The 11,905-nt window shown below is 37.1% G+C and overlaps 1 protein-coding gene across 3 annotated transcripts; it reads left to right on the forward strand.

Annotated features, from left to right (window-relative positions):
• Positions 1–6,912: 6,912 nt before the first annotated feature.
• LOC131036822 (WRKY transcription factor 72B) lies at positions 6,913–11,221 on the forward strand. Of its 3 annotated transcripts, none has more exons than XM_057968811.2 (6): positions 6,913–7,332; positions 7,711–7,803; positions 7,921–8,094; positions 8,257–8,739; positions 9,779–9,892; positions 10,038–11,221. In XM_057968811.2, the coding sequence occupies exons 1-6, from the start codon at positions 7,177–7,179 to the stop codon at positions 10,932–10,934; spliced, it is 1,917 nt and encodes a 638-aa protein (XP_057824794.2). In that variant the 5' UTR covers positions 6,913–7,176; the 3' UTR covers positions 10,935–11,221. The 3 variants fall into 3 exon arrangements, with proteins under 3 accessions (XP_057824794.2, XP_057824795.2, XP_057824796.2); XM_057968812.2 differs by having other exon boundaries at positions 7,711–7,791; XM_057968813.2 differs by lacking the exon at positions 7,711–7,803 and having other exon boundaries at positions 6,915–7,332; positions 10,038–11,220.
• The last annotated feature ends 684 nt before the right edge of the window (positions 11,222–11,905 follow it).

The raw sequence follows: 11,905 nt of genomic DNA on the forward strand, positions 1-11,905 counted from the left end.
AGAAGGCTGGAAGATGATAAAAAAAATCACAACCATTTAACCTTGTATGACCAACAATAATTCTAATCACTAGACAGATATGATAGATAGTTTTAACATTTATTTTTGGTATGAGATTGTAATTACTGATGTGACGACACATAGTGTATGCCCTTAAAACTATGAATAATAAATACCATTTGTGTTGTTCAAAATCCTTATGATATCATCATGCAAAAACACTGTATCATACGAAAATTTCTAAGATAAAGAAATTCATGTCCTTTGACAAGTAACCTTCCTTTTCTAGTAGTATCCACCTTAAAAACCTCTCAAATTATTTTTGATGAGGTAAAATAGGTTTTGAGGGGACCCAAAATCCCTTATAGAAGGATTTTATGAGGATCCAAAACCCACAAATAGATCTTTACTACAACAAGAAATGGCATCTAGACTAACAATAGCTAACCAATAACCCAACACTACATAATGAACATCAAAGAACTGACTAATCTAACCAAGAGGTCAAAGCCAACAAACAAGAGACATAAAAGGTACATAGGCAAAGGGTTTTGCCAAGCACCCATAACCTGAATCAAGGGTTTTACAAGACTCCCATAACTTGAAACCATGGGTTTTGACAAGGCTCCCAAATTATAGACATACATAGATAGTGGGTTTTTAAAGGCTCCCACCACCTAGAACATGGGTTTTGACAAGGCTCCCATAACCACAAGACCTAGAAAAAAACCAATAGAATTTACATAACATCTCGGTGACTAGGTTTTGAAAAGGCTCCTATAAGCTTTGAAGTAAAGGAAACACTTGCACCTCAAGAAAAGCCATAAAATTGTGGAAGAGTAGCAACATAGGGTTTTGATACCTATACTCAAGACCATCACAATGAATTTTAGAGTGGATCCCAAAACCATCACACAAACAACAAAATCCTACACAATCCAAGAGCTCCACCTCCATAGGAAGAACAGGGAAAGAATAGAGAAACCAACATTGAAGCCCACCTCCACATAAAAACCTATCCTCACCTCAATAGGAGATATAATCACCTCAATAGACATTGCAGAAGAGCACCAAGGAGGCAGAGAAAAAAAAAAGCCTAGTCCAACCAAAATTTCTCCACCTCAATAGGAGAAAAAAAAGCTTAAAGACAGGGAAGGACCAAAAAAACCCCATGAAGCAACACCAAAACAAAGGAGAGATGGAAACCAAGGAAGCTCATAATAAGTAGTAGAGAGAGGCCTTCATGGAAGAAAAACCCACCAAGTAGCAGCCAACAAAGGAGCCACACCAAAAAAAAATAAGGCTATGGGAGGTAGGAAAAGATACAACCTCCACAAAAATGGAAACCAAAGCCAACCTAGCTACCCCAAGAACCATTTATCCACACCACACAAATAGGTGGCAGTGTAGGGAGAAAAGGGAAGGGTCGGCAATAAAATCGAGTTCCCACCAAGAAGGCCCTACACACCACACTGCCAAAAAAAAAATCCCACATCTACACCAAAGAAAGCCTCATGCACCAATGAGAGAGAAAAAACAAGAACCAGGCTAAAGGAGGCATAGGCCACCCAAAAAAGGGCCAGATGAACTGATAGAGGAAAACCCTAGAGAACCTCCACAAGGGTAGGAAACCACACAAACCCGAAGAGGAAAATGGCATCCGGAGCAGCAAACACCATAGAACAATAAAACAATGCCTAAAAAAAAGGAGCGTAGAGATCATCTCTAGGGCCAAGAGATGAAGCAAGAGCAATGGAACATAGGAATCTCATATTAGTTCCCCGCTCATAATGCTATTGTTGATGTTAGCCCTAGCCTTTCCCCCATAAACCCTCCCCCCTTTTCTAATACAAAGCCCTCGAGTTCTATTTTGGTCCTTACTAAAATTGTGAAGTACTTGTATGATGATGTACAAAAATAGGATGACTTATTAAAGTGGCTATTTGGGTAGATGAGTGTGGCTATCATAAAAAATAATGAAGTGGAGGTAGCAGTAGAGGTAGAAGCTAGGGCTAACACTTGAGTGGATGATTTAGACAAGTAGAGAGTGTGGAAAAGTGCCAATGACCTTGTTGGCCTCATGGGGTAGTGAGATAAGGTGGGTGGGAAGATTGATGGTATGAACACCAAGATCAAAATGGCTAGGACCAAAAGTGGCATGGAAGAGGTCAAGAAAATATAGGAGGTCCTCAAAAAGAAAACTAAGGTTAACCTTGCCTGTAGGAATGCAATCAATATGCACAATTCCTCCCTACAAGCTATCCAAGCTAAGATGAAAAGAAAAAGGGTGAAGAAAAGAAAGCACGAGGTCCATGTCTAGGGTTTTGGGCTTACGGCATCTCTAGTTAAAGCGACCCTTGATTTTGCATTGGTCTCCTCTAGTTCTAGGATTGGATCGAGTAGAAAAGTGTCTTTTTTTGATAAAGTGTTAAGTTTGTACTAGGATTGAGAAGAAAAAGGTGCCCCATGTAGTAGTTTGTTTCTTTGTGACTATACTAGGCGGTTGTTTTATGTTTTTGTGTGTTTTAGTTTCTCTCTATTTTGCTTTTTTTCTAGTTTAGTTTCTAGCTTTCGGGTTGCCCTACTGGGATTTTATTGTGTTTTGGTGGTCTTTTTTTACTAGTTACACATCCCTCATACACTATTGGTGTCGCTCTACGGTTATGTAATGGTATGGGCCTATCTCGCTTTTATTAATCAAAACATTTAATATGAATATAATATAATATCTATTACAACTATGGAAACAATTTATATATATTATTAGTCATGAGTTATGCTTTCAACATGAGCGGGAGAAAGTGTGGGAGTGGCCCTAAGATTTTGAGAGGTCATGGCATTGCAGGGGAGGATGACAATGAAGGTGAAGCCGATGACGATAGGTGGCGGATGACAATCTGCTTTGTGTGGGGATTGTTGGGGTTTGTCATGCTCTGGCCTGCATGGCCCCTTTTCTCCTTTCCATTCATTTTCACGACTACCTATTGGGTTTTCTATGAAGTTCATTCTACTTTTGGGGAGAGAGGTGATAGTGATAGTTATGTGGATGGGGATGCAGGTGTCTAGTTTGTTTCGAGCCTCATGGCTCTACCCTGCACTTGTTCCTCATTGGTGATGCATTTAGCCTTCAGTCTTTCTCTATGGATATTGGTTCGGTGTGCGGCTTAGGAGGCTAGTGTTGTGGTGGGAGAGTGAGGTGACTGATCTTGACACTTGGTCTAGGGTTTTCATGGGTGATGGTACTGATGTTGTGGGGGATCTGTTCTCTTTTGGAGTGGTGGTGGTTTTGTTGGGGTCCTAGTCTTTGGATCTATTGGTGGGTGTAGATTGGGTGCTTCATGTGCCCTTCTTCCCCATCCTTTTGCTTTAAATTGCTTATTTCTTGAGGTGTTGTGAAGGGGTTTTTGCTTCTCATGAAGGCTCTATCATTGGTAAGGGCGGGTCTCTTTTTTCATTGGCCTTTTGTGGTCTCAGATAAATATTTTTATGTCTCATGGACTTTTCCATTGATTCAGTGAAAAGTTTCCTTTCCAACTCTAGCTATGGTTTTGCAAGTTTTATTTTTTGGTTGGCCCTGTCCCTGCAACTTTGGTTTTTTTTGGCTTGCCTTATTGAGGTAGCTATGTCATCTATAGAGGTGAAGATGGATTATGCTGGAGATAACCTTTCTCCTATAGATGTGGATTTTGGCTCTATGGTGGAGGTTGGGTTATGTTGGTGGGTGACTTTTTGTACCCTGTTTCTGGTCTTTTTGGGAATAGAGGGTGGGGATGCAGGTGTTTAGTTTGTTTCGAGCCTCGTGGGTCTACCCTGCACTTGTTCCTCATTGGTGATGCATTTAGCCTTTAGTATTTCTCTATGGATATTGGTTCTATGTGTGGCTTAGGAGGCTGGTGTTGTGGTGGGTTTAGCATATGGGTTTGGTGGGAGAGTGAGGCGATCTCTCCTATATCACCTATTGAGGTGGTGATCTTGGAGGGAATTATATGTTTTGCTCTATTTTTTCTCAAGACTAAGGTTATGGGAGCCTATCAAAAGCCCATTGTTGTTGGTTGTGGGATCCTTGTAAAACCCACCCTTAAGGCTAGACATGCCTGGATCTATTATTGGAGGGTTGTTGAAGCCCTATTGTTTAGCTGCGAGGAAGCGGGTGAAGTAATTTTTGTTATATGCATGTTGTTTCAAGGAGAGATAAATCTCAAGGATATGGTTGTGTGAGCCTAGATAAAACCCATGATTTTGGCCGAGGAAGCCTTGTCCCCTATGTTCGTGTTTATGTAAAATCTTTTGTGGTGACTTTTGCCTTCTTTTCACCACCAATTTTGTAATGTTTGACCTATCTTTTTTGGTTGTGGTCGGGCTACTATATCTCTTTGATGTATCTTTTGCAATGTTCCTTTGTTGGTTTTGGATCTGTGAAAAATCTGAGGGTTTAGGTCCCTTCGAAACTTGTTGTACGGGGTTTCTGGTCCCCTCACAACCTATTTTCCCCCTTTAATCAAAACAATTTGTATATATTATTTTATTATAATATGTAAATAAATATAAAAAATAATATGTAAATAAAAATATTATAATAATATAATACTAATATTTAATAATGTCTTTCTTTTCTTTTATGTTTTCTTTTATATTAAAGTTTTTTAGTATGTTTACAAATGTTGAAGATGTGTAATTGATTAAAGAAATTGAGTATATTTTATATTGAAATAGATTAGGTATTCAAAATTTTAAATCATCTTTATATTATGTAGCTTATATTTTTTAATTAATCCAAGTATTACTAATGTGTTTTAAGGTCAATCAAGAAAATATCATCATATTTATAAGATTATTTTGAGTAGTCTTTGTATTTTCTTGTTTTTCTTTTTATAGTTTACATTTTGGTGGATATTGATATTATCTCATTTGTCTTTTATATACAATTTTTATAGAATTAAATTTTTAAAACAAAGGTATTCTCTCCATGAGAGGGAGCAAGCTAATTTTAACAACTATCAACGTTATCTTACAAAATGCAAGACAATTAAATGCATCCTCATTGCACATGTTATATAACATTATGAGTAGTATTAGTAATAAAATGCAGCAAGTGTATTCAAAGTAAACAGGGCTCAATCAATTATGATGAAGTGAGATCAATTGTGTCCATTGATGGAGCATTATAATACAAAATTATCCTAAAACAATTCAAGTTAATTGAATTCATCCCCATTGTACACATATTTTATGACATCATGGATAGATATTTGATGGAGCATTACAATACAAATCAGGGTATAAAACATTATAATATATAGACTTTTAATTCACTACCCCTCTTTATCTCTCTATATGGTCCTATATTTATATCTATCCCTCTCTCTTTCTCTCTCTCTCTATATTATCTCTCCCTCTCTCCTCCCTTTTCTTTCTATCACTCTCTACATATCCCTCTCTCTCTCTCTCTCCCTCTCCTCTCTTTTTCCCTCCTCTATCTATCTATCTCTTTGTCTCTTTGTCTCTCTCTCTATCCCCCTATTCTCTATCTTTATCTTTCTCTCTTCCCAGATATCTCTATCTCTCCCACTTTTTCTCTTCATCTCTATTTCCCCTATTTCTCTCCCTCTCCTTATTTCAATATCTCTCTATCGTTCCCTATCTCTCTATCTTTATCTCTCCCTCTTCCTCTATCCATCTATTTGTCCCCTCTTCATCTCTCATTATATCTTTTTTTATCCCCCTCTATCACTAGACATATCTCCCTCATTCTATCCATCCACTTCTCTCCCTCTCTCTCTCCCTCTCACTCTTCGTAGACCTCTCTCTCTCTCTCTCTCTCTCTCTCTCTCTCTCTCTCTCTCTCTCTCTCTCTCTCTCTATATATATATATATATATATATATATATATATATATATCATTAACTCTCCATCTCTCTTTACCCCTATATCTCTTCCTCTCTCTCCCTCTCTCTCTATATTTCACTACCTATCCTTATCTTTATCTTTCTATCTCTTCATCTCTCATTCCCCCCCCTCTCTCCCTCTCTATATATTCACATCTTAAATCTCTACCTATCACTCTCTCTTATCTCTCCCTATTGTTAACATAATAAGAGCTTGTTGGTAATGGAGTCCAATTCATAGGTTTTGTTTTAGTTATGTATGGATCCCTAAAGTGGATGTATAGTTTATTTGAAGCTAGAGCTTCTCCATTGACACCTTTGTTGCACAAATGATATCATTTGTTAAATGGGCTACTAATTGACCACACGTATCTATGTAAGAAAATAGACTGCTAATTGACCTTTCACAACTCTTCGATGCACCCATTACACACCAAAATACAATTGATATGAATTTGCCCAAATCTCCTTTAAAGAAAGTTTTTCTTTCCGTACATCTAGGTAGTCATGAATGAAAGCAGTAGTTAGCGTGTTTTTCATGTTTACAAAGTCTCAAACGTTGGCAATTATGGGTGTTTGACAGAACGTCGTGAGTAATCTTGAATGTAAAGAGGTGACGGCTACGTGACATAAGCCACTGCGTCAAAAGGCTAGCTGCACAATTCTCTCTATATGTTCGTGGCAGTTATACGGGACCGACATAACTAGAATTTAATTAAAAACTCCCTTGGAATATCTCATCTAGCTAAGATGTATTGACGGGTCGCTCCGGCTTTCCGATTGGGCACAAGGAGACGAATTTGCAAGAATTTCATGTATTGTCTTGCACGCATAAAACTCTTGAAATGATTCAGCAAAGTTGAAACCTGCTTACAATTTAGGAATTCCAAGCGCAAACGTCTCTTTCTTTCTCTGTCCAATAACATGCTAAAACGTTGAATTTATAAGCCCAATGGATTTTCAAAACCTAATTTTCATTCCGTTTTTGTTTTGCAAACAGCGCAGTTTCAGTTTGTTTTCCCACTGGTATTACAACCACCATTCATTTTTCTCTGACAGCTGCAGTTTTATAAGATTGTGTTCCGACTGCAGTGACCGATCTTTTCAAGGATATTTGGTTTGAAAGTTTTCTTTTCTGAGGTTGTTTCGTTCTCCAGTTGTTATTATTATTGAGGGAAGGTGTGAATGCTTCTGTCTTGGATTGTTGAAAAGGCGTTTTGCTGACAATAAGAATAATAGCGGTGTTTAATTTCATAAGAGGAAGGCTCTAGAAGATAAGCTGGATAGAGGTATGGAGATTGATTTCTCGAAACGACTAAAAGGAGATCACACATATGGGGAAGAGAAGGCCAAGGGAGATGCCATGGAGGTTGATCAAGGGACTCATAATGATAACAAATCTTCTTTGAGGGTTCTCAGAGATTCTGAAATTGATGAGCGATATAAGGTACGTTGAAACATTGATGGAGGATTGGGTTGTTCTTAAATTGGGTATTGTGGGTATATGCATATTTGGGTAATTTGGTCTCTTAATCTTAGGTCTCCCCAGCTGAAATTATCATGAGAAATTGAATGCTTGGTATTGAGTACGTATTTCTTAATATTTTTAGATTAGATTGTGTGGAATTCATTTTTTTCTTGCTTATTCTGATAATAGATCATGAAGTCTGATCATGATCTGAAACATAAAAAAAAAAATGTAAAAATTTCACATCTTCAATTAGATCTATGTTCAAAATGTTCAGTTACATTATGCAACAGCCTTGATAACTATGAAATCAAGACGTTGCATTGATTTTTAATAAAATATCACTTGCGTGGGCAGATGAGAACCGAATTCAATATGAATACACAAAGCGACAGATTATTAACTATAAGAAATAGTAGCTTGCCAGAGAAGCCTATTGTAAGAAGTGAAGTAATGATCAATCTGTCTTCTATTCTATTAATCTCTATTTCAGGCCGGCCAATTTTCACTTTTATATATATAATGAACTTAACTCGTAAAATGATTTCTTCCATGATGTGTAAACAGATTGAGACTTTGCATACAGAGGTGGGCTGGATGAAAGAGGAAAATAGGAGATTGAAATTGGCTTTGACTCAGATAATGAACAATTATCAAAATCTCCAGATGCACATCATGAGAGTTATGCAGCAGCAGAAACAAGAAAAAGAAAACATTGCACAGGCAGCAGAGACTCCAAAAGTGAGCAACCATAGAATCCAATAGTAATTATTATTCAATACTAAGTGGTGTTTTTTTGGATTTTAAATTTTTGTTAGCCAATATTTCACGAGCACTATTACAAGAACACGTTTCTTATATATGGTCATTACATAACTTCAAATTACAAATCATTGTATTCAGGAGTACACAAAGTGGGAAGAAGAATCAGAGCTAGTTTCTCTCTCCCTTGGGACGAATCCTTCATCGACAAAAGCAACTAAAGAAGATTCGGCAGGTGGAGAAAGTGGGAAGGAAGCTGGAAAACAAACATTGGGATCTCAAGAGCACTTCAAAGGCTTTAACTTGAGTTTAGCTTTCAAGGATGAAGAAACGAGCGAAGAAACTAATGAATTGTACCCAACAAATAGCCCGGTTAAATCAGATAGTGGGTTGATAAAATCAGATTCTATCGATACTTCAGGAATGGGGCAACAATTCCATTTACATAACAGCTCTGAAGGGAGTTCTAGGGTGAAGGATGAACTGATGGATCATCGCCAACAAGGGGTTTTTCAGTCAAATAAAGCAATCGAGAGTTTACATGAGGAAGGAGAAACTTCAGAAGCTTCGGTACCTGCAAGAAAGGTCAGGGTGTCTGTACGAGTCAGATGCGAGGCAGCAACAGTAAGAACCAATTTTCTTGCCCAAATGTCTTTGAGAATTTGAGTTTTGAAATAGAAGTACTTTCGATGAAATAGGGGCGTGTTGTCTTTCAATGAGTTCAATACACGTTCTTTCATGTCTGATAAGCGTTGGCAAAGTCTCGGCCAACATTTCAACTTCCTTCGTATGGGATTAGAATACGCCATTGAATAGTTTTAACCATAAAAGTCTTGATTTGATATGGTGGTCTTATTTAGAATGTTTTTCTTCAGTTACTAAAATATTATTGGTCACTAGGATATGAACATAGAAAATTTTATTAGGATTTTTAGCTACTTCCAATGTATATTAATAATTAATTGAAATTGAGAATATCACATGTTTTGAATTTCAAATAGGTGATAAATACGGTCAAATGTACATTTAAGAGTTAAAAATATATATGTAAAGTAAAAAATTTGTATCACATGAATGTGTGTTGACTGTAACATAAATCTATAATCTTTAAGATAACATTAGAATGTTCGGGGCTCTTTGCCTAGCCTAACGTAGATCTAATATCATATTGAGCTTCTGGTGAACCTGTTAGGACATGAACCTAGGACCTACCATTTGTTACTAGAGTGTTCTACCATTGAGCTACTAACCCTCCAAGACCAGCCTGTCTTTGGTTTAAATGTGATTTATTTCCAGCACCCTCCTTAATTCATTCTATAGAAATGCTTGGGACTCTTAATCTCTCCTTAATTCATTCTATAGAAATGCTTTGGACTCTTAATCTGATTTAATTCTAATATTATGTTGAAATTTTCATGAATCATTTAGAACATAAATCTAAGACCTTCCCTTTACTGCTAAAGTGATTTTCTATTGAATTAGAAGATCCTATAACATCATCCATTCTATAATTCAAATGTGTCTTATTTTCAACATACAGCGCATGATCCATAAAATGCATTACTATGATATAAAAAAAAACTTAAATGTTTATTACTTCATAAAATCATTATCTTACAGTAAATAATCCCATTGATAATCAGGTTATTCATTAATGTTTCAGATGAGCGATGGGTGTCAATGGAGAAAGTATGGACAAAAGATAGCTAAGGGCAATCCCTGTCCTCGAGCATACTTTCGCTGCACTGTTTTCCCCGGATGCCCAGTTAGAAAGCAGGTACCCATACTTCAAGTAGACTCATCTATTCTCTCTATAATCTTGATATAATACAGGAAAACATTTCAAAACACTGTATCTATATACAAAATTTTCCTTCAATGTTGAATTTGATTTGATATTTAAGGATTACATTGTGGAGCAGGTACAAAGATGTCCAGAAGACCTGACTATACTGATCTCAACATACGAGGGAAGCCACAACCACCCACTTCCTATTGCTGCTACTGCCATGGCTTCCACCACAGCAGCAGCTGCTGGCATGTTTGTATCTGGTTCCACTTCAAGCTTGGAAGCAACAAAGCTCAATAGTCCCTACTTGTCTAGAATCAACCAGTTCTTTGCTTTGAATCCCACCATAAACAGCTCTTCGTCTTTTCCCACAATCATACTAGACCTTACAAAAACTCCCACCTCACAATTAAACCCCTCTACTTCATCCTTCCCTCTTCCATTTCCCTACCCATCTGCTGGATCCAACTTGCTTTCAGTTCCTTCTAGTTCTCATCATAACAACACCCTACTTCACTCTGATGTCTCCAGTTCCAATCCCTGGAACACCACTAATCTCTACAATGGCCAGCCTTATCATCATCCATACAGCAGGCCTAATCCCTCCATATCCACAACAAACCAGGACCATGAAACCCAAAAGATCCAAAATTTACTTGATCCATCTCTTAGCAATCCAGTTGCAAGAGCCATTCATGCAGCTCTGTCACGATACTCCTGCCAGGCATTGATTCAGAACGTCATGGCCAAAAGCAACACCAGTAGCACTTCATCAGCTCAGCCCTATCTTGCTGATAAAGTCAATGCAGCAACTGCCGCCATTAGCTCAGATCCTAACTTTACAGCTGCTGTGGCAAATGCCGTTGCCTCCATTATTAGTCAAGGCAACCAATTAGTTGCAGGAACAAGCAATGCAGCCAATAGTATGGTACCCACTTCTGATCAAAGGAAATGGGGTGAACCTGTAACAGATCCAGCTTCTTTGAGAGCTTCTGGAACTCCTCCATCTAATGTACTCTCTTCATCTTGAAAACATACTGTAATTAATCATGGAGGAATTCATCAAATGTATAGAAACGGATTACTCAAAAGTATACTGTAGTTAATGTAAATTTTTGAGATTTTCATAAACTTATAAAAAATAAACTTCTTAATTGAAAATCTCAATGTTGTAATTGAATTAGGAAACCCTGTACATAGAAAAGAACATTCATCCACAGTGTGGTCGAAATGAGGAAAAATTGTTGGAGAGTTAACCATCTAAGGCTTTGTTAATCATGTTTCAACGGTACAGGGAAAGGATGACATATGATTTTATGTTTTCAGTTTTACGCTATCTACATTTTTTCCATAAATATTATATTTCTGGAGCCTTCAATATTCCTTTGTTTTTAATGGCTGGTTGATTGAGATAAACATCTTTATTTGTTTGAGATAAATTGGTACTCTATTGTCTTTATTAATTCTTTTTAACTTAAATTTAATAAAATTGAAAAAATACCTAAATATCAACCTCTATATATATATGGGGCAATAGTACTACTTTATAGAAAAAATTGCACAAAAGATAAGAGAGACCAATAGATAAAGAAGCGACTCACTGCAGTAGTATGGCGAATCTGGCAAACTTTTGTATTCCTAAGGAATTCCTTGCTTTTCTAAACTATATTCCTCTTGAAGCGAATCAGAAGAATGGCGAGCGGATTCAGACTTCACCCTGATGAAAGAATGGCTGGAAATCAGTATTGTTGAAAAAAAGTAGCAATCCCTTGCTGTCATTGGAAAATGTAATGGCATCCAATTTAAATATGACAAGGACCAAAGTGTTAAATTTCTTGCTTTCCTACCTCAACAAAGAAGATAAGGACATATTCATGAATTGGGGACCATGAAATATGGACGCTGTAGGTCTCTTTCTGTAGGACTGGAAAACGAGTTTTGATCCTTTTATATGTCAAATCAAGCAAGTTTCTGGTCTGGATACGCCTCTCCAATCTTCTA

The sequence above is a fragment of the Cryptomeria japonica genome, chromosome 3 (genome assembly GCF_030272615.1).
Source record: "Cryptomeria japonica chromosome 3, Sugi_1.0, whole genome shotgun sequence".
Classification (NCBI taxonomy): Eukaryota; Viridiplantae; Streptophyta; class Pinopsida; order Cupressales; family Cupressaceae; genus Cryptomeria; species Cryptomeria japonica.

Excerpts from the sequence above, each read along its gene's own strand:
- LOC131036822 (XM_057968811.2), top strand. The coding sequence starts at position 7,177 with ATGGAGATTGATTTCTCGAAACGACTAAAAGGAGATCACACATATGGG. Across the intron at positions 7,333-7,710 it reads AAATTGATGAGCGATATAAG|ATGAGAACCGAATTCAATAT; the intron begins GTACGTTGAAAC and ends TTGCGTGGGCAG. Across the intron at positions 9,893-10,037 it reads GATGCCCAGTTAGAAAGCAG|GTACAAAGATGTCCAGAAGA; the intron begins GTACCCATACTT and ends ATTGTGGAGCAG.